Raw genomic sequence first — 22898 nt, 5'->3', positions numbered from 1 at the left:
AGCCCATGACCCAGAGGACTGTGGACCCCCGAGCTGCCTTGCAGCACAGAGGTACCCCCAGTGGCCCCCGCAAGCCCCACCACTCAGGCCTTGGCCTCAGCCTGGGTAGAGCTCTGAGCTGCCCACATCATGGGGCAGCCCCTTGGCCATTCGCTTCTAGACGCCTTGGGCTGAGCACTTCCTGAAAGCCACTCTCCTGCTGAGGTGCTGGCTTTTCCCCACTGATTCTGTTGCTTCCCTCAAAGGCTGCCTCAGATTTCAGGTTTAGGATCTGTGATGGCTAATTTTGTGTGTCCGCTTGGCTGGGCCACAGTGCCTAGAGAGTTGGTCCAGTACCCATCTCAGATGTCACTGTGAAGGTGTTTTTTAGGTAAGATTAGTATTGAATCAATAGACTTTAAGTAGAGCGGATGACTCCCCCCAATGTGGGTGGGCCTCATCCAAACAGTTGAAAGCGTTACGAGACTGAGGTTCCCAGAGGAAGAAGCAGTTCTGCCTCTAGACGGGCTTGGACTTGAGCTGCCGCATCAGCTCCTCCCTAGTCCTCCAGCCTGCTGGCGCGTCCTGCAGAATTTGGACTTGCTAACCTCCCCAATCGTGTGAGCGAATTCCTTGGAATAGATAAATTCTGTCTCTGTCTCTCTCTATTTATCCTCCTACTGCTTCTGTTTCTCTGGAGAAGCCTAACTAATACAAGTACAAGGTCTCACCACAAAATCAGGTGGCCATGTAGTCTGGCTCACGAGGCACCCATTTCGTTCCCCTGAGTCTCTGCGCACAGACCTCTCTCGTGAATCCCAGACTCAGCATCTCAGCTATAAACTCAACATCTCACGTTGACATCACACCTCAGCCTAACTTTGTCCATACTTGAATGTTTTCCCCTCGCTCCCCAAGCCTTCTCTCCCTTCAGCATTACGCATATCAGTACAACGAACCCCCATTCACCTCTCCCTGACCCGTGTCCTGTGTTCAGTCATCCAGTCCCGCTGGTACTGCTGGCAGAATCCCTTCTGCCACACCTGTCCACTTCTGTCTACTTCCATCACCCTGGAGCCAACGTCACTGTCAGCTGGGCCACGGCAGCATCCTCTGCTCCCATATGCCCCCAGTTTTGAAACACAAACAGGATCCAGTCCCACCCTTTCGAGAGAGAACCCTCAGTTCAAATGTCATGTGCTCAAAGAAGCTTTTATTCCTTTTTTCTTGTTTAATTTTTATTGGGGTATAGTTGGTTTACAATGTTTTGCTAGTTTCAGGTGTATAGCAAAGTGAATCAGTTAGACATAGGCATATATACAATCTTTTTAAGGTTCTTTTCCCATCTAGGTCATTACGGAGTACTGAGCAGAGTTCCCTGTGCTGTACAGTAGGGCTTTATTAGTTATCTGGTTTATATACAGAAGTGTGTGTATATCAATCCCAATCAAATAAGCTTTTCTGATGAGCTGTTATTCTGCACACAATCATCCTGAAACTCCATGGCTCAGAGCGGCAACAGTACTTTATTATCTCTCAAGGGTTCTGTGGGTCTGGAGTTTGGGACGGCTGGGCTGGGCAGTTGTGGATCAGAGCCTCTCAAGTGCTTGCAGCCAGAGGGCTGGAAGGTCTGCCCTGGGCTTCCTCACAGCACCAGGCCTATAACACTGCCTACAGGTGGTTGGAAGCCCCAGGGGCAAATACTTCACTGAGGAGGGTGGCAGCTGCCCCACCTTCGATGGCCCAACCTCAGAAATCACACGGTGTCATTTGTGATATACTCAGTTGGTCAACACAGCCACAAACCCCACCTGGTCTCAGTGGGGGAAGACATAGACCCACCTGGCAGTGGAAGGAGGGTCACAGGACTGTAGACATACTATTTAAAAAGTACCACACTGGCCATCCCTGATTCTGCACTCTAGTGCACTGAATGTGTCCTCACAGCTCACGACACAATTTGTAATTTTATATTTACTTCTTGGCTATTTGTGGAATGTTTAGACCTAAAGGTACTCAAGGAAGGGCAGGAAATATGTCTGTGTGTCAGTCTGCTCAGGCTGCCGTATCAGAGCATCGTAGACTGGGTGTCTTAAACAACAGACATTTATTTTCTCAGAGGTCTGGAGCGGGGGAAGTTCAAGATCAAGGTTGTGGCAGGGTTTGGTTTCTGATGAGGGCTCTCGTCTCAGCTTGCAGACAGCTGCCTTTTTGTTGTGCTCTCACATGGGGGAGAGAGATGGACAGAGAGACTCTTCTGTTATCTCCTATTACCAGGGCGCTAATCCTGTCATAAGGGCCCCACTCTCATGACCTCATCTAATTACTTCTAAACCCTAATTCCTTCTTAAAGGCCCCATCTCCAGATACTGTCGCACTGGGAGTTAGGGCTTCAACGTGTGAGTTTTGGGGGGATGCAAACGTTCAGTCCATTACAGTCTATTTGGTTCGCCCGAATTCTCCCAGTGTTTGGAACATAGTGGAGATCAGTGAATACATGATTGAGTCAAAGTGTCATCGACTAAGGGATACTGTTGCTATAAAGATCACAACATGACAAACTAAGATAATTCTTTGTTTACTGGTTCTCTTGAACGCCGTTCATCACCACTCTCCTCCAATAACCTCTGTCACACAAGAGCAAAGCCAGAAAGGGCATTGCAGTAAATTAGCGATCAACTCTATTGCCAAGGTGGTCCAGCATTATGGAAAGTCCACAGTGCCTCAGGCCATCTGCAGCCCACCTTCCTGAGGACACGGGGTAGTTAACCCGGTAGAAAATCCATTTCAGTTGGCAAGGGGGAAGTTGGAGTGACAGTGTTTATAGTTAATTTCCAGAGGACGTTGGCAAACACCCCCCTGGAAGAGCACTCTCCACCCACCTGGCTCTCTGGATATTATGTTACTCACAATACATGAGCTGGCACGTAAATCCGCCGACTCTGTCTCGAGGAGGGCGTGTGCGTCATCCTGCGTTGCCTGGGCAAACAAGCATCGCCTAGCGGAGTGCAGGTCGCCGTGGCAATGGCGCTGGATGGGGTATGATAATGAACACGCCCTCACCCCTGTCATTTCCTACCTGTGATGGGAAAGAGGGAGACTGAGAGATGAGAGGGAGCATGAATAGCCTTTCACAGAAATCAGCTGGGCTCAGAGAAACCCTGACTTGCTGCGAACTCTTTGAAGTGACAGAGTGGCACTGACGGCTAGAGAGAAACCAGAACTCCCCAGGGCCCGCGTTTTCCCCATCCCAGGCTCTGGCATTGCCGTTGCCTCCTGACTCCGGTGTTGATTATGTTGTTTATCAGAGCAGGGAAACATCCGGAAGCCAGGTGGGCCGAGAATGTCATCCACGCTCACTCCAGTGGAGACGCTGGGGGAGACGGTCTGATCCTCGGGCTGGTCATGGTGGCACGATCGCATCACACGCTGGTGCTCTCGGGGGGAGCTGGACTCGGGGACCAGATCCCTGGTTCGGGTCCCACCTCTGCCCCCTGGTGACAGCATGACCCTCAGTGGGACATTCAACCTCTCTTTGCTTCAGCCCCTGAACTGCAAATTGAGAATTGCTCACTGGGAGGGTTCGAGTTAATACGTATAAAAGTATGTTGCAGGGTACTTAGCACATAAGGATAATATTAATGTTCGCTATTTTCATTATTCTCATTATGGCAAAAGCACAGATTACTTGGGCAGATTGGGAGAGTGGTCCGGAATGGGGCTCAGCAGGAAGGGCGTCCATCCGTGAGCAACAGATGCAAAACCTTACTGGCCTTTAACGTGGGTTTTGGCTTTTCAGGGCTGGAAAGGAAAGGAATAAAGCGGACAGGTACGCGCTGGATCGCCAGGAGAAGGCGTACTGGCTGGTGCACCGATGCCCCGTGAGTGCCACCTCCCCCCTGGTTTCACCCGTCTCTTCCTGCGCCCGACCACTCCCAACCTTGCTCCCCATCCCCCTTTTGTGGCTCATCTCTGCCTGGAGCTAGAATTGAATCTGCAGGAGCTGTTGCTCGCTGTGGAGTAACATCCATGGGCCTCTGGCTGCAAGAGGAAATTCACCGTCTGGATGGAGTCCGCCCGTGGCCCATCCGTTGCTGTTAGGACTGAGCGCATTTCCGTAGCGGAGGGACCTGAATGAGTCTGCCTCGTGTGAGGGCTAGGACTCGATGCCTTAGAAGAGGAGTGTAAGAAGGAAAAGGTGGGACACGTGTAGGGAACCGGAAGCCGTGCGTCTCTTGCTGCTGTCCTTTTCCTCTCCGGATCCGGTCCCCGGCAGAGATGGGGGCGGGGATAAACGTGTGCTCGGCCTCAGGGCTTAGAACACGTGGCGTCTCTGGCTTCGGGACGTTAGGTGGCCTAGAGGCACAAGCTGGACGTACGAGATGCGACTTGTAGCGGCTCCTTACTTGGGAGGGAAGCCGCGTCCCCAGCGCGGAGAAGCAGGCTGTAACCGCCACCCACCGCGGGCGCCTCTGCCGCCTCGGTTCCCTCCCGCGTCAGACCCGTGCGCTGCCTGCCGGGCACTGGAGGTGGGAGAAGCGGAAGGAATTCTGCGAAGTGGAGCATTCGGAACACACGTTCCTCGTCTTTCCCCTTTAGTTTTCTTGCCTGACCGAGAACCAAGTTCTCAGAACCGGAGAGCGGACTGCGTCCCTCACGGGGCCAAAGCTTCTGGAGTTTTGAACTTGGAGCCCATCAGACTTGGGCCGTTTTGCTACTTTTCTTTCTGCATCCAAGACAGGCAGCCCGTAAGGTGTTCCAGCTGCGAGGACGTTGGTTGCGATGCCTTGTCGCCGAGGTTAAGGCCCTGGGGTTGAGGCGTGTTTGCTTTTGCTTGGTTTCAGGGCACCTCCTCCAGTTAGACCACGTGGCCGACGCCCGACGCAGGTCCCCGGGGGCCTGAGCGGAAGGCTGCTTGGCCGAGCACAGGGTCCTGGAGGTCAGAGCCCACACCCGCCGTCCCGCGGGTAGCAGGAGTGAGATCTTTGTGTGCGAGGGAGGCAGGCCGTGCTCAGCCCATATTGTCATCACATCCTGAAGCCGGGGGGGACCCTTGGTGAGGAGAATGGCGAATGGTGGATAAGGCTCTCAGGTGGTAAGAGGCGCTGGTGCCCCGTGGCACCCGTGACCGAGGCGGTCCTGCTCCTTGTAGGGTGGAAAACGGCCTCTGTATCACGTGTGGAGACTCCGTGCTGTGGGACGCCCGTGTGCCTGCATCCCTTGCCAGGCGACAGAGTCTGTGCACGCGAGCTGCCCTGGGACCCTCTCCTCCCCTCTGTCCCTGCAGCCAGGAGGTCTACAGGGACACGACGAGAAGCAGATTATCCGCGTTGTTCCCAGGCCTCCCGGGGCAGCTCTCGGCCCCGACGCCGGGCAGGTGGCCGAGTGGCTCTTCCCTGTGTGATACAGAAGCACAGACGTTCAACAGTGTGTCCCTGACAGTGGCTTCTACCACCACCTCCCGCACGGTCCCCACTTCCTCCACCTCCATCACCTGCGTTGTCACGGTCACCGTCACCGCAGACCTGAGTGGAGAACTTGCGGTGCCCCGGGCTGTGCGCCAAGCATCGTTCTGCACGCGCTTTCTCGTTCCATCTCTGCGGCCCTACCTGAGACGCTACGTAATTAGTCCCGTTTTGCTGATGAGGAAGCAGAGGCCCAGGGCTGCTGCTGACTTGCCAGTGACAGCCAGTGAGCGAGCACCGGGCCACCTGGACCCACAGACTGCAGAGCCTTCCCTCCTGGTCTCCATGCTCCTTTGCCTCCGGTGACAGTGTCACGTGATGTTGTTGTGCATTTAAGGCCTTTTGTCACCTCCTTGGTCACTAGAGCATCACGTGGTTGCTGCCACTCTCACGCACATGGTGCCGGGTTCAGAGGTGCCTGTCCCTCACTGGCGGCACCGGGGGGGCCACGTGCAGAAGGAAGCCTGCTGTGCTTGGAGCAGACATGAAGCTCCCCGGACACAAAACCTCTCTCCCCGCCCCGGCCCCCTCACTGCCGATCCCCTCGCCCAAAACCGGACCAGGAGTGGGGGCCGGGCCGGGTGGCCCTCGCTCCTTCTCTCCCTGACTTTCTAAAGCCTTCAGCCTCTCGGTGGCCCAAGGGCGTCAGGATGACGGATGCGTCCCGTTTGAAGAGCATCCGGTTTGAAGTCTGTCTCGGCTGGAAACTGAGCAATCTGACTGACAACGCAGCAGCCCAGGCGCTTGGGGGCCGTCAGACCGTCTCCAGGGGCCCCAGACACACTGTCAGCTGGGTGGGAAGGAGCCAGCCGGGCAGACAAAGCATTTGGCTGGGTGGGGTGACTGTAGCCAGCTGCCGTACTTACCGAGCACATTCATCCCCTGTTCGTTTGTCTGGCCCTGGATCCGCGAAACCTTCCCGGGGCTCTGAGTCTGCACCAGCCGGGGAGCCGGGCACCGGGCGTGATGTAACAGCCGAAGGCCGCTGAGCACCTGCCACGCGCCCGGGTTAAGCCCTGAGCCTGGCTGATCCCAGGGACCTGACGGAAATGCTGTGACATAGGGGTGTCATTGCCCCGTCGTTCAGGTGGGGACATCGAGGCTCAGGAAGCCGCAGCGGCCTGGGCAGCGCTGGGACATGAACACACCTCTGTCTGACATGCTGCTGCCACGGAAGGTGCGCCCACGGATGGGCCCCTCTCTCAGCTCAGGCAGCTCCAAGTGCAAACTGCTGACACTGGAGAGCCATGTTCCTCTCACACTTTTCCCCAGCGGAACAGGGTGCAGATCTGGGCACGAAGCAAACGAAGGTTCATTGTGTAAACGGACAGAAGGAGAAACGGTTCCTTTAGAAAAGTCATCTCGGGGCCCCCCGTGCATTGTTGCTGTGCCATCTGTGGCATCCGTGTCTCCCCAGGATACAGGCCGCTGACACGTGGACCATGGGTACAAGGAGGATGTGGTCCGGGGACAGAGGCGGCCTGTGGCACGTGCGCTCTAAGTCAGGCGGTTGCTGGTCTGAGCGTTGAGCTAAACGGCCTTTGTTTCAACCACAAGTGCAGACACTCACCCGAGAGGATGTCTGTCCTCCACTTCCTGCTGAGGGTGGACTGAATGTCCAGAGAGGGGCAAAGTAAATTAAGTTACAGCTCCGTGACTGAACACTGTGACACTGTGAAAATAATATTTTCAAAGGCCATTTATGAACCTAGGAAAGGGGTCTGACATACAACGTTTTACCATTAAAACAGGATGGGAGAGTCCATCGACTCTGATCCAGATTAAGAAAAGAAGCCCCAAACATCTGTTTTGTGAATTTCCACCCTGTGCCAGGGGCCTAGGAGGCAATGGGGGTCTTTCCACTGGGAGCCGAGACAGACGTGGCCCTCAGGGAGCTCACAGTCTGGTGGAGGGGCTGAGACTGGAACACACAGATGAATGTACCCTGCACGGGTGCGGGGACAGCTGTGAGGGCCGGGGTCCTGCTTCAGACCAGGGGTCTGGGGCCAGCTGTCCGCGGAAGTAACGTTCACGCCAAGATCAGGCTCCTCCAACCCTTCCCTCGAATTCTGTGTCTCCCTGTGTCAACCTCATCTCTCTCTCTGTCCCCTGTTTTGTTTTGTTTTTAAAACTATCTGGTGTTTTATTCATTCTTTGTTTTCTGTGCCGTGCACCAAAAAGGTCCAAACTGTACGTCAGGGGAGAGAGTAATGGTGAGAAGAGGAGAGAACAAGACAAGGGACGGGAGGGATGCGGTGCAGCCACGTGTCACCGGGACGTGGCACCAGCGCCCACCCCGGCCCTCTCCGGATGCCGGCTCTGGGACTGTCCCCTCCTCGTGGGCAGCCCTTGGGGGTACGAGGGTCCTTTCCTAACCTGAGTTAAGGAGCCGTTAGCAGATTGTCTCTTCGGCTTTTGCGTCGGGGATGTTCTCGGGCACCACGCCTTGGCGTTCACACTTCCTCCAGCTGGAGGGGGTGGTGGTGGGCTTGGCGTCTCTGGGCAGGCGGGGCTTCCTGCACTTGGCCCGGGCTGCACGCTGCTGCGCGGCTCCCTGTCTGCTGACAGCCCACCGCCAGGCCACCGTGGCCCTTGTGTCCTGTGCGCCAACGGTCAGCTCTGCGGTATCTGCGTTCCAGCTGCCTCTTGCATCCCAGAAACTGTGTCAGTGGTGGCTCTGGTGACTGTTGTGGAAAACAGAGACCCCCATGCTACCTGGTGAATGAGTGGATGAATGAATGAGTGCGTGAGTGAATGAGTGAGTGAGTGGGTGAATGAATGCATGCATGAATGAATGAGTGAATGATGAATGAGTGAGTACATGAGTGAATGAATGAGTGGATAAGGGAATGAGTGAATGAATGAATGAGTGCGTGAGTGAATGAATGAGTGTATAAGGGAAGGAGTGAATGAATGAATGAGTGCGTGAGCAAATGCAGCCTGGGAGTCTCCCCAAACAGCAGCAGGAGAAAGGCAGCCCTGTGGAGAGTTCTGAAGGCAGGGCCCCGGGGTGGGACCGCAGCTCGATGGGAGCAGCTGAGGGGTGGGGAGGGCCGGCGGGGACCGGCCGCAGGACAAGGCCCGCGGGCGGCTCCAGCTCAGGGTCCTGCGCCGGTTACACAGGTGCACCGTGGAGCAGCTGAATTCACATCAGAGTGTGGATCAAATTCAGAGCCAAGAGTTGGAGAAGGGGTCCAAGACACGAGCAGACGACTGCACGGAAGCCCCTGAGGCTGGAGGGCCTGCTGGGGGGCAGGGGCCCCAAGGGGGGCAGCGTGTGTGTGTGCGTGTGTGTGTGTGCGTGTGGCTGTGCCGGTACATATGTGTGTGAGCTGCAGATGTGAGCACATGTGGCTGCGTTCGGGTGTGAGTGCATACCTGTGAGAGTGCGAAAGAGTGATGATGTGAGCTGTGAGTGGGAGGGGGTGTGTGCACGTGAGCGAGTCCTTGAGTGTGAGAGTGAGTGTGTACATGTGAGGAGTGTGGGAGTATGTGAGTGTGTGTGTGTGATGTCTGTCTTCCGTCACCCTGGGGGGATTTCTTTGTACCAGACGGGTGTCCGCACCAAACAGAGGAGGTGGAAGACCCGAATCGCTGGCCTCGAGGGGCTGAGAGACCGAGCGGGGCTGGCTGGGGAGGCCGGATGGAGACAGGCACACTGAGGCCAGCTTTGGGCCAGGTGTTCACACACGCGCCCTTACGATGCACACAGCCGTTGCTTGGTAACGGTGACGCCCTGCTGACAGCTTCGTACTCCATCGTGTGCTAAACCCTCACAAGAACCCGACAGGCAGGAGGGATCGTCTGCAGTTCCCAGGGTGGGAAGGGCAGAGAGGAGAATAGTTTCCAAGATCTTCCTCACAGCTGGGAAGTGGCAGAACCGGGATTGGAACCTCTGGGTGCCTGACGGAAGCCTGGACTCTCCAACACAATGAACTGTAGAGCGAGAAGGGAGTCGGGAGTCCCACGTGCCAATCCCAGTGAACTCTGATTGAGTTTGCAGGTTGTTTATCCATCTGTGCACCCACCCTCCATCCATCCATCCACCTACCCACCCCTCATCCACCCATCTATCCATCCATCACTTATCCATCCATCCATCCATCCATCCGTCCACCTACCCACCCTCCCTCCCTCCATCCATCCATCCATCCATCCATCACCTACCCACTCTCCATCCATCCATCCATCCATCACTTATCCATCCATCCATCCGTCCACCTACCCACCCTCCATCCATCCATCCATCCACCCATCCATCCATCCATCCATCCATCACTTATCCGTCCATCCATCCGTCCACCTACCCACTCTTCCTCCCTCCCTCCCTCCATCCATCCATCCATCACCTACCCACCCCTCATCCACCCATCCATCCATCCATCCATCCATCCATCACTTATCCATCCATCCATCCGTCCACCTACCCACCCTCCCTCCCTCCCTCCATCCATCCATCCATCCGTCCACCTACCCACCCTCCATCCATCCATCACTTATCCATCTATCCATCCGTCCACCTACCCACCCTTCCTCCCTCCCTCCCTCCCTCCCTCCCTCCATCCATCCATCCATCCATCACTTATCCATCTATCCATCCGTCCACCTACCCACCCTCCATCCATCCATCCATCACTTATCCATCTATCCATCCGTCCACCTACCCACCCTCCCTCCCTCCCTCCATCCATCCATCCATCCATCACTTATCCATCCATCCATCCGTCCACCTACCCACCCTCCCTCCATCCATCCATCACTTATCCATCCATCCATCCGTCCACCTACCCACCCATCCATCCATCCATCCATCCATCCACCTACCCACCCTCCCTCCCTCCCTCCATCCATCCATCCATCCATCCATCACCTACCCACCCTCCCTCCATCCATCCATCCTCCCTCCCTCCATCCCTCTCTCCATCCCTCTGTTTTAGGTTCTGGGGATGCTGTGGTGGTGGAACAGCCCCATGAAACTCACCAGCTCACCTGGAGAATCGTGCACACCCCTGTAGCTCCCCACAGGCTGGGCCACGCCCCTCAGCTTGGCCTCACGATCGGCGGCTTGACCAAGGTCCAGAGTTAATCAGAAACCGGAGACTCTGCCAGCAGCGGTTCTTATGTCGTTTTTCTTTTTGTTTCCCCACTCAGCCGGGAATGAACGACGTGCTGGACTATGGCCTGGACCGAGTGACCGATCCAAGTGAAGTTCAGGTAAAACAGGTAGGTCTCTGCTGCGTACGCTGGGCGGGGCCTAGGTCAGGGTCTCAGGCTGGGAGGGTGTCCACGTGTCTGTTGTCTGTTTGTGTCTGTGGGGCACTGGTACCTCCCCTTTGAGACTGCCAGAGAGGGGAGGCCTATGGGCTGTGTGGTGTCAGAGCAGGGAGGCCATGGCAGGGGTTCTGGTCAAGAGAGACTGGAGTCGGCAGTGTGCAGGTCAGAGCCAATGGGATCTAGGTGGCTGGCTTTCAGACTTTTCTGAGTCACTTCCCCCTTTGAAAACCCGATGAAAGTTATGAACCCATTTCACCCAGGGTTGTGCAGACAGGCATTTCAAACACAATTTCTGCCAGTCCCCCCTCCCCCGCCCCGAAGTCTATAGGCCCCAGGCTCACAGCCCTTGAATCAACTTTGGGTTTAAACCTTAATCCGCGTGACAGGACCTGGACTGTCCCACTTCCTTTTGCATCTCGTTGGGTGGGATCTTTGCAAAGATTCTCCTGTGCTTTTTATTTTAAAAGGACCCTTTCCCCCCAGTAGGCCACCATTGATGATGGATGGCAGATTTCCTAAGATGGGTTTTTATTTAAAGAAAGCTGGTGCAGAAGCTGCTGAAAGAGTGGGCATCCCGGTTAGGGTTTCCCGACCATAGCACTGTTACTCGGGGCCAGACCGTGCTCTGGGGGCTGTCCTGTGCATTGTGGAGTGTTCAGCAGCATCTCTGGCCTGAACCCCCTGGAAGCCAGTAGCTCCGAGCCTTTCCCTGCCTGCCCCTCAGTCCCAACTATCAAAACTGTCTCCAGACTTTGTCCGGTGCCCCCCGGCGGGGCTGAGAACCACAGATGCCAGTAAACCAGCCTAAGCCCACGTAAACTGGCGGTAGGTGGTTTCCTTGCTTTCTGTCTACCGTTGTCTTTGGGCAGCAAGGGGTCAGGGGCCTTGTTAGCCTAGTGTGTCATCCGTGAGCCAGTGCCTGAAGCCCTGGGCGGGAGCCGGGGGGGTGAGCCCGGAAAGGAGGAGGAAGGACGTCGAGGGGCAAGAGGAGGGCGCAGGCCAAAGCTGGCCCGGAGGCTCTGACTCGTGTGTGCTGCCCACCGGGACCTGGAACTCAGGATGGCTTTGGGGACCCCCCCAGTGTGTGGGCTGGAGGCTTCGGCTGGAGTCCCCCTGGAGGGGACGTCGCGTCCCCAGAGGGCATCCCCCGGGGCCGTTGCTGGGACCCTCATCCGTAATTCAGAGTCACCCTTCCTTTGATGCACGCTTGGCACTGTCAGCCTTCAGCGGCCTTTCCTACGTTCCTCTCGTCAGATAACAGATCATTGCCAGGGCCTTGTCAGGCCCGGTTACCAAGGAAACAGAGTCATCAAGGAAAATACTGAACCCGGCTGGGAGATTTGCAGTTATTAGGAATCAGGCAGCTGTGGAAACCTCTGTGGTGTGGCGGGGGGGAGGGGGGAGGGGGAAGGCCCATCGCTCGCTCGGACCAGGCGCTGCTGTGTGTGTTTGTGTGTGTGTGTCTGTGTATATGTGTGTGTATGTGTATCTGTGTGTATATGTGTGTGTCTGTGTCTCTGTATGTGTCTGTGTGTCTGCGTGCGTATGTGTGTATATGTATGTGTCTGTGTACGTATTTGTATGTGTGTGTGTGTGTATGTATGTGTCTGTGTGTATATGTGTGTGTCTGTGTGTGTGTGTCTGTGTGTATGTATGTGTCTGTTTGTGTACGTGTGTGTATGTGTGTATGTGTCTGTGCGCATGTCTGTGTGTCTCTGTGTATGTGTGTCTGTGTGTGCACATCTGTGTGTGTATGTATTTATGTGTATGCGTCTGTGTACGTGTGTGCATGTGTCGTGTGCGCGTCTGTGTGTGTCTGTGCGTTGTATGCATGTGTCTGTGTGTGCGCCTGTGCACGTGTGTGCGCGCATGTGTGCATGGGGCGGGATCTCTAGCTTCAGCCCTGGCAGGACAGCGCAGATGCTGAGTGAGCTGCTTCCTCTCGGGCACTATCTGGGGTGCCTTCACAGGAGGGCGCCAGGCCCCGCCGCTGAGGAAGTGTATCCAGGCTCCCTGGCGGGCAGGCTCGGGGCCGAGATGCTCTCAGCCCGGAGTCTGCGCAGGGGCGGGGGGTGAGGCTGCGGCCGCGGCACTGTGTGTCCGGGGCGCTGTCACTGCTGTTTACTCTCTGCCTTCTGTGTCTCTCTCCCACCAGCTCTCTCTCTCCTGTCTGCACTCTGGCTGCCCTGGTGCATTAAGAAGAACAAAGAACCGTAATCCTCGTGCGCACGGGGCCCCTCCGTCCTCCCCTCGGCCAGCGCGGGTCACAGCCAGCTGTTAGGGGCTGGGCTTTACCTGTGTGACCCTCCCCACAGTGGGACCCAGTGTCCCCTGTTTATCTGGCCTGAGAGGAGAGGGTCCAGAGGACGGGGCTTGTGTCCAGGAGGCCTTGGGGGTGCAGAGGCGTCGGATGCTGCCTCGTTCAGAGAAGATCTCGGTGCCGCTTTGAAGAGATGACCCATTTCCGAGAATTCGTAAATTCGTGAAAAGATCTCTTTTTCCTTAAACAGGGGAAAATGATCCAAGAGCCACAAACACCATCGAGCACAGGAAGGAGGCTGTGGGGTTGGCAGGTGTCCACGACCCTGGGTGACCCACTTCCTCAAGCTGATGGCCACTGGCCGCTGGGGCACCCAGCCCTGGGAGGAGCCAGCCAGAGTCAGGGTGACACACAGGGAGCGTGTCCTCTCTCAGTCCTGATGCCTGGAGGTGGGGGGCCACCTTCCCGTTATCAGAGGATTTGGCCCTGCAGGGAGGGGCTGAGTGGTGGCCGGGCCCCAGCCTGCTGTGGGCAGCAGTGCCCGGGGCCGGCCCTCCCTCCCCGACCCCGACAGGGTCACCAGGGTCGTTTTGTGACGAGGGCCAGTGCCGTGTGCTCGAGGGAGCTCTGACACCAGAGTGACTACAGCTCCGCCACCCCCTGGAGCTGTGACCTTGGACAAGCTCTTGAGCTCAAGGTCTCAGTTTCCTCATCTATAAAATGGGAATAAGAGTAGTTCCTTCCTCAGGGGCCTCAGCGAGGTCGTTTATGTGAAGGGTCTAGAACGGGATCCGACGTGTACACTGCAGCTTTCACTGTCATTACAACTGTCTCCCTGCTGCCAGAGAGCGTTTATGGGGTCTGGAGGCCCTCGACCCTGCTTGGGGGACTGTCCCTCGCCAGTTTCCTTCTTGTCCTTGTCTCTTCTCATCCTGCTGCCCTGGCTGGGGGTGGGGGGAGGCAGGCACACACCAGTGTCCACACCCCTGCCTGGTGCGTCCAGTATTAAGTACTGTGCTCTGCAGAGCCCCCGCCTGGAGCCCTCCGTGAGCAATAACCCCTCCCGCCATGTATTCCCCCAGCTGGGGACACACGGCTGTCTTCCTGGGGCTCCTGCGTGACCGGTGGTGGCAGGGGCAGGGCTGAGGCTTGCCCACAGCTCCCTGTGTGCCGGCCACGGGGCTGGCCGCTTCACCCCTGGTCGGGGCTCTGTGCAGGTTCAGCAGCTCACGAGGTAGAAGCTTTAGCATCTCTGCTCCACAGTTGAGACAGGCCGAGGGACCAGGCAACGTACCCGAGTCACACGTCTCGGAGACGGTGAGGCTGGGGTTTGCGCCCCAGCGGACGGGCCCCTGAGCCCACTCTGTGTCCTGCTGACGGGCCCTGATGTCCGTCACGCAGCTTCTAGAAGCTTTGCTGGATTTTATTACCTTCTTCCAGCAGCTTGGGAAGTGAGGCTTATATAAGTTCCCTTTTTCAGAGGACAAAACGGAAACAGACAGATTGAGCCGTTTGCCCAGGCTGGGCCAGCCCCGGGGACATTTAGGTCCTCCGGGTACCACCTCTGCTCCCCGACCACACCCTTCGGTCCTGCACCCAGGGCCCCTTTCAGGAGCAGACGGCCTGTGCTCAGGCCCCCAGCTCCACGCTCAGCAGCCCCGCACCTGCCTTGATGTTCTGCTGTCTTAGAATTCTTACTACTTTTTCGGACCAGGGGCCGGGCGCTTTCATCTTGCCTTGGGCCCTGGAAGCTGTGTGGTCACCCCCCCCCCCCCGCCCCAGCCTGATCGGGAAGGACATGGCAGGACAGACCTCGTTCGGAGGCTCACAGCCTTGGATTCTCGGCTCCTTGGCCAGCCGGCTGCCCCCATCTCTTTCCTGTGTCTGCTTTGCGTTAACGGCCTCCGTTCCCGGATTTCCTGGTTTCTGGCCTTTGACCCATTCTCTGCTCTCCAGGCCTGTGTTCCCCGGTTCCCTGTGGTTCTCCCCGCCTTGTGTTTCACTCCATGGCTTGCTGGGCTCTCAGCCCTGTTTGCACAGATTCCCGCCTGGCTGCCTGACCCCAGGGTCCCTGCCCAGCCCTGTCTGGGGCTCCCGCGCCACTGTCCACTGTCACCCCAGGGTCTTCCAGGGCACGGCCTTGAGCCCTCCTGCCCTGTGACAGTCGTCTGCAGCCTGCATCTGGGTTTCAGGGCCGGCAAGCTGGCTGCAGAGCTGTGTAAACAAGATCTGGATGCGTCCCTATGTGGGCAGCTCTGCGAGTGAAAAGTCCGAAGTCAGAACCCCAAGACTGCGGAGTATTTGACAGTCCCTTAGGCGAGTGTTCCTGCTGTAGCGACACCTGTCACTGGGATGAAGGATAAAGAAGTGAGTTCATCCCAGGTGGACCAGCTGCCGAGAAAGCCAGGGTTGTGCGTCCTTCCACGGCGCGACCAATGTGTGTGTGTGTGTGTGTGTGTGTGTGTATTTTTTTTTTTTTTTTGCGGTACGTGGACCTCCCACTGCTGTGACCTCTCCCGTTGCGGAGCACAGGCTCCGGACGCGCAGGCTCAGCGGCCATGGCTCACGGGCCCAGCCCCTCCGCGGCATGTGGGATCTTCCCGGACCGGGGCACGAACCCGCGTCCCCTGCATCGGCAGGCGGACTCCCAAGCACTGCGCCACCAGGGAAGCCCGTGTATTTTTTAATAACTGCACGTTAATGTTTCTTATGGCCTTTGGCTAGGTGATAATCGTATTGAAAGTAGGTTGTGAGGTTTAGCAAGTAAGATACAGGATGCCCAGTTAAATTTAAATTTCACATAAGCAGCGAATAACTTTTGTTGGCGTGAATATGTCCCCAGTATTGCCTGGGCATCCTGTATTTTATCTCGTAATTGGAGCTAATGCCATACCCTGAATCTTCTCAGCAGCAGTATCTGAACCCTGATCAGTAGCCAGGGTACGTTGAGTCCCCGCCTTATGCCAGTCACTTAAGGATTCTGTCATTTGATCCCCCCTTTTCTCTTCCCTTTTACGAATGAGAAAACAGAGGCTTTGAGATGCCAAATATGTCATCCAAAGTCAGGTCACCGATTAGTGACAGAACAGGGATTTTGACCTCTCTGACCCCAAAGTCGATACTCTTTCTTATAACAACTCCCACCCCATCAAATTCTCTCTCCGTCTTTCAGAAAAGTCCGGAACCCTCTCCCTCACTTCCCGGATACACGTGCACTCCTAAAAGCACAGAGATACCCTATATGTCAATCCACAGGAGGCAGATCCTATGTACAGCTTTTTTTTTTTTTTTTTAGTATTTATTTGGTTGCATTGGGTCTTTAGTTGTGGCAGGTGGGCTCCTTAGTCATGGCTCGCGGGCTCCTTAGTTGTATTATGCGAACTCTTAGTTGAGGCATGCATGTGGGATCTAGTTCCCTGACCAGGGATCGAACCCAGGCCCCCTTCATTGGGAGTGCGGAGTCTTAACCACCGCACTACCAGGGAAGTCCCTGGACGGCTGTTTTTAGAAATGCTGAAATCCACACGGACAATCCAGGGTGGAGGTGGGCAAACTCTTAGACTCAATCAAATCCACTGCAGTCTGATTCCCAGGAGATAGCTGGTAATTTGGGGACTCAGGAAAACCCACAGCAAACCACACCTTCGACGCAGAGCCCTAAAAGGACAGCAAAGTCCAGAAGGGAATTAAAATATAAAGATTTTAAAACCCTGAAGCCTGAGATAATGACCCCAGAAATAAAGGTATTAAACCAAAGTCAGACCACACTGAATAGACTAGAAATGGGGGTGCTGGTGACCGGTTTGCAAGGACAGCTCCCCGGGGAGCCCAGAGACCATCGGACAGGCCGAGAGTCTGCCTGTCTTGTCTGTGTTCGTCCACGCAGGGTCCCCAAGGCCAGAGGCCAGTGGCCCACAGGACGGCTCATCCTGGGGCCTGGGCGCTTCAAAGGAGGGTGTTTACGGTGGTACCTGCTTTATAGTACAGTCGCCGTCTTTATACCAGCGCTCGTGTTTCCGGACTCCAGCTTCACGGAAGTATCATTGGCACAAAACACATGTAGGTTTCAGGTGTACAGTGTGTGACTGGATGCATGTAGATATTGCAGGATGGTTACCGCCAATAAGGTGAGGTAACACCTCCACCCCCTGACGTAATTGCGATTTTTGTGGTGATAACGGTTAAGCTCTACTTTCTGACCAACTCACAAGTATCGTTAATTGTAGTCACCGTGCTGTGCTTTAGGTCCCCAGATCTTATTTCCCTTCTAGCTGGGAGTGTGTTTTACCATCACCAGTGTTACTTACAGAGTGTCTTCTGTGTGTGTGCTTCCTCTTGTGATTGGGGCCCTGGCACTCTGTTTTGTTTTAATTTTAAACTAAATGGCCGGACAGAGAAGACATTTCCTTCGGCGGTATCCTCAGCTTCAGGGCAAGGAGGAAGGCATTGGTGAAGAGAGCAGATCATTTTCTGTCTTTCCTGGATCACTCCTTGGCTTTGCAAAGGGCAGATCTGGGTTTGAATCCTGCCTCAGCCGGTTACTGACCAGGAGATCTCAGGGCCTTGGTTTCCTCAGCTGAAAATCAGAAAAATAAAACCTTTCTCCCTCAAACTCTGTAAGGGCTCAGAGAGGTGTAAATTGCTTTGTACTATTGCTTGGTGGTTATTGTTACACAAAAGTCCAGCTCCCCTACTCTGACCCCAGGGTTCTTTTCTACCTGAAACATGTGTCTTCTAAAACAGCCCTATGTTAGGGCTGTTAGAGAATTGGAACAGATAATCAGTGTGATTGCCAAAATATTTGGGGAGGGTTCTCAATTTTTTAAGTGGAAAAATATTCTGTTAACCTTAAAATACATCTCCATTTTTCTAGGCCTCCAAGCACACTGCAGTCATCATTTGTGTGACATTTAATGAGCATCTACTCTGTGCCATACATTATGCTCAGGAAGATAAACATGGTCTTCCTGCTCTTAATGGTGCTTAATGGGTGATACATAGATTAAACAAAGAGTCACACAAACAAATATCTAATTATACTTATGATCAGTGCTATGAAGAAGGAAGTTTGGGAAGGGGTGGCAGATTAGAGAGGCCTACCTGAGCATTACCTTTCTGAGTTAACTCTCCCTACCCCACCCAGGAAGAAGGATTTCCTGCGAAAAGCAAGCCCATAAAAACAATCTAATGATGCAAAATGAAACCCAGCGTGGATTAGAAAGGAGAGACTTGCGCATGACGTCCCAGATCAGACCTTCCTTCATTCCTCGTTAATGGGCTCTGGGCCAGTACTTACTTTACTAACTGGCTAAGGGAGATCATGTCCTCCTTGGACTTCTGACTCTATTTCAAGCACAAACCTGGCTGCACTCAGCAGCACGGGTTTTAGCAGCCAGCCATTAGATGCTCAGCTTGAAGTGTAAGAGTCAGCTCCAGGCAGCCCCTGGACCAGACCTAGGAAGACTGAATTGGCATCACCCACCGTGCCCAGCCTCCAAGATTTGCATGGGGCAGACAAGTGGTACCAGGGAAGCATGTCAGATGGTAGGAGGGTTTAGTAGGAGACGGGTCTGAATGGTTTCCAGGAGCTTCCAAGACCCTAAACATGGCGCCCCTCTTGGAGCCATCCTTCCTCGACTATGACTCGAAAAGTCCAGAGAGGGGACGCAAACTTGCTTCAGTGGCTTCAGAGAGGACAGGGCCCGGTGTGAGCTCTTCCATGTCACAGCTCAGCTCTTGGACTCAGCTTGCAGCGGAGGCTTCTTTTGAGTCTTTTAATTGTGTGCTTTGTTTTTGACAGCGTGGCTTTCCCCCCGCAACATATGGTATTGGTCAAGTCGCTAGTTTCTCCCCCCCGCCCCCCGTTCCATTTCAGACGTTCTGTAGGCGCTACGCCGGGTTGGGAGCGATCCCGAGCTCTGTCTTGAACTCATCTTGGCTTTTAGGAGAGTAGGATGAAGTTACAGTGGTAAAGCATCCCCTTCCCTCAGCACACCTCTTAGCCGGTCTTATTCTCTAGAAGTTGTGTAGAATAGGGTGGAAGGGCTGGTGATGGGGAAATTCTATCCTTTAAGTCAAAAGAGACGGGCAGTTTTCTCTTGGGGAAGGGTTTTTGTTTTTCAAATGGGTAATTGGACTGTAATGATTTCATGACATCTGTTTAATGGTTTTTGCTTCTTTCTTTTACAGAAACAAACAGTGGTTTCTGTCAGAAAAGAGGTAATTAGTCTCCCAGTTTCAAGGGAATCTGATTTTTAATCCTCTTACAAATCATATGTACTTTGGCTTCATGCTCTGCACTCAGTGATGAAATGAAAACCATGTGTAACGTTCAAACAGCTGTTTCCCAATTAACGGATGGCACAGAAGCCAAAGCATCTCATGTAAGATCTGGCTGGGGCTGACGCTGAGGGTCAGGGTGCGAGATGCCCTCCGACGGCACAGAACTGGGGGGCGTGGAGCGGATGCCTCCACCCTGGTCCCTGCTGCTACAGTGACAGGGCCGCTCAGCATCTGTCCAGGGTGACAAGCGACCTGTGTTGGCAAATCTTGTATCCGGGGTGCAAGACAGAGAGCCCTGGGAAGGGTTGGCCGTGAGGTTAGTTAGATCTGCTTCTGTGAGTCAGAGGCATTTGGGGGAAAAGCTAAGCTTCTGTGTCTATCCCATGTCTCACTTTAACGCACCTTAGAACTTTTTTTTTCCCAGTTGGTGCCTTTTCCGAGACTAATACACGATGAGATGAGTGAAGGAGGCTCCTCATTTGGAGTTGGGGGCCACCCGTCTGCTGCAGACCTGAGCCCTGCTGGTCCCGGGGTGGCCGGCTTGAGGGAACGGAATGGGGTGCTTTGATGGGGACATGGCTTCTGGCCTGGAGCCATACGTACGTGTCGGCATTGGTGACACCCCCGTGGGGCAGTTGGACATCTAACAACTGTTTCTCTTCCAGATCATGTATTACCGACAGGCCTTACTGAGGTCCACGGTGAAGTCTTCCGTGTCCCTTGGCGGGTACGTCCCTGCTTTGCTGGTCTTGGTGGGGTTTGCACAATAGTTAGGAGGGGGACTGCTTCAAGGCGAACTTGACGAGTCATAGGTTGACGTAAGAACCTGAAGGACTCACGGGGACAAAAGCAGTCTCTTGGGGGTTTAGTTCCTGGTTCTTCGCTCAGTGCTAGTCTTCAGGTCTCGGGCCAGGCAAGATCAGGGTTGGCTGAGGCCCTAGACCAGCCTGTCTGTGTGGATGGGAAAGTGGGAAGAGTCAGAAGTTCACCGGCTGGATTCTGTGTTCAATGTACTGATAAGTATCCGTTGTTAATGTTTGAGTTAAAATCCCGTTGGGAGAAACTGGAAATTTATGTTGGATTCTTGAACGTTCAGGCTACTTGGATCCAGTCTCCCAGAGGGCATTGTTTGGAAGACATGAAAAGGTTTAGTGCCCCCCAAATGTAAGCAATTACCCTTTCAAAATGTGGAATCCCTTGGAGGCGCACCTTTCTAGCTCTGCAATTTTTCTGCACACTTGAAAATGGACTTGGATGATCTCTGGGGACACACGACATGACTAGTCATTTATTCTGCCCACAGGTACCGATCGGGGTGGGAGATACTGTGTTTTGTCCAGTGCCTTTCTTCCAGTGCGGTTAGGGTTAGGCTCTTGTCAAAATCTCCAAATATCTTTTGACATCCTCCCAAGCCCGTAGTTTGCAAAGCTACCACCTGCCCGAAAATACGTGCCCTGACCTCACCCACCATTTGCAGTGACTTCTGTCTGCGGCTGCTGAGTCAGATGGGTCTGCACGCGGGTACTCAGTGGGCGCTCACTTTGGATTCTAATGATGCTTATTGTTCTGTGATAAAGCCAGACCCATCTGCTCTGATGTTCCAGAAACCCAGTTTCATGAAACCAAACAGAAAGTCCATTAGAGGCGGTTCAGAGGCTACACTGGAGACTTCGTAGGCCCACTTTCCAATTTTTGTTTGTCTCAGAGCCTCATTACCATAATTTTGACATCATTATAGTGTTTGGACCTGTGGATGCATTTTTTCCCCTTCCCTTCAGCTGCTCCACTGTAAAGGTCTGATAAGAATAAGAAGGTCATGGGGGAAATGGAGCCCAGGGGCTTGAGTTCCGCACGGAACTGTAAACCGAGAGCTCTGGTGTATCTCTCGGGCATGGTCCTGCTCCATCAAACTCTCATGGCTGTGGGCAGACTTCGTGGCAGGTGCCTTACGTGTATACTACGGATGCAATCCCCACCTATAGGGTGAAGGCATGCCAGGTTTTTTCCAAACTGCCAGATACCAGGACACGTGTTGACTCAGAATGTCTAACCCGACCAGGAGGAATTAGCTCTTGCCCACGTTTGTCTCAGTGAGACCACTGCTGTGAATACTGGGTCTGAGTTCCCAAATGCAGGCATTATTTGACCAAGGGTGGACCCCAGGGTGGCACAACAGAATCTCACCGAGTCCGTGGCGACCTTGTGCTTCCAAGATGGTGCCAAGACACCTGTTTGAACACGTGCAAAGAGTCAGCTTTGCATTTTGAAAACTCATGATCCAATGTAAAGAGGCTGTATTTTAATGAAATACGTACAGAGGAGTCACAAAGAACTGGTTTGGGAGACGACGTTTCACTTTACAACTAGAATAGGACAGGTCTTGGTGAGGTTTCATTTCACAACTAGAATAGGACAGATCTTGTTTAACACCTGCCAATCCCGAGGGCTGTTAGAGCGTTTTTCTAAGAAGACAGTAACAAGTATGTAACTAAATCCATCAAGTTGAAGGAGGGCAGGCTGGTCGATCAACCTGACTGTTGATTTGGTCTCTGGGGTGTTGAACTTCTAGGGAATCGCTTTCCGTTTGCTTTTCAGGATCGTCAAGTACAGTGAGCAGTTTTCGTCCAATGACGCCATCATGTCGGGCTGCCTTCCTAGCAATCCTTGGGTCACGGATGACACCCAGTTCTGGGATTTAAATGCCAAACTGTATGTATTCGAGATATCGGGGTCCTTTTAAAAGTAACTTTTTGAGTTAGAATTCACACACCATATAATTCACCCACTTGAAGTGTACAGTCCAACGGTTTTTACTATATTCATAGACTTGTACAGCCATCACCACAATTTTAAAATATTTTCATCACCCAAATAGGAAACCCCCTGCCCTTTAGCCATTACCCTCCAAATCCCCTCCCCCCAAACCCTCCAGTCCTAGGCAACCGCTAAACCTTCTGTCTCTACAGGTTTGCCTATTAGGGACATTCACATCAACGGAATCACACAATCTGTGGTCTTTTGTGATTAGCTTTTTTCACTTAGCATAATGCCTTCAAAGTTTATCCATGCTGAAGCAGGTATTCATACTCAGTCCCGAGTTACGGCTGAAAAATATTAATGTACCTGCACACACCACATCTCGTTTATCCATCCATCAGCTGAGGGACGTTTGGCTTGTCTCTGCCATTTAGCGATTGGGAATAATGCTGCTGTGAACATTCGTGTGCTAGTTTTTATGTGGACATATGTTTTGCATTTCTCTGGAGTATGGAACTGCTGGGTCAAGTGGTAACTCTGCTTTAACAATACATAGATCGTTTTTTTTGTGGTACGTGGGCCTCTCACTGTTGTGGCCTCTCCCGCTGCGGAGCACAGGCTCCGGACGTGCAGGCTCAGCGGCCATGGCTCACGGGCCCAGCCGCTCCGCGGCATGTGGGATCTTCCTGGACCGGGGCACGAACCCACGTCCCCTGCATCGGCAGGCGGACTCTCAACCACTGCGCCACCAGGGAAGCCCATAGAGCGTTTTTGAAAAGAAAACAATCATCTTCGTGGCTTTGCAGTTTTGACTTCTGACTAGAGTAAAAATAAGTTCCTGGAAGGCAGAGCCCTAAAGCTGCCTTAGGGATTACTGTTTA

General features: G+C 54.0%; 1 protein-coding gene across 1 annotated transcript in view; it reads left to right on the top strand.

The window, feature by feature from the left end:
- Positions 1–22898, top strand: part of RGS9 (regulator of G protein signaling 9) — a gene marked incomplete at both ends in the record, with an annotated part of 54859 nt that overhangs the window by 20818 nt on the left and 11143 nt on the right. Inside the window, 5 exons of the mRNA XM_082679480.1 lie at positions 3779–3860; positions 10596–10658; positions 19168–19197; positions 19926–19987; positions 21856–21969. Coding sequence (XP_082535606.1) covers positions 3779–3860; positions 10596–10658; positions 19168–19197; positions 19926–19987; positions 21856–21969 — 351 coding nt within the window. The remainder of the gene's footprint in view (positions 1–3778; positions 3861–10595; positions 10659–19167; positions 19198–19925; positions 19988–21855; positions 21970–22898) is intronic.

The sequence above is a fragment of the Grampus griseus genome (genome assembly GCF_964374135.1).
Source record: "Grampus griseus genome assembly, chromosome: 20".
Classification (NCBI taxonomy): domain Eukaryota; kingdom Metazoa; phylum Chordata; class Mammalia; order Artiodactyla; family Delphinidae; genus Grampus; species Grampus griseus.
The sequence above is the reverse complement of the archived record's forward strand: the minus strand, read 5'-3'. Positions and strand labels throughout refer to the sequence as shown.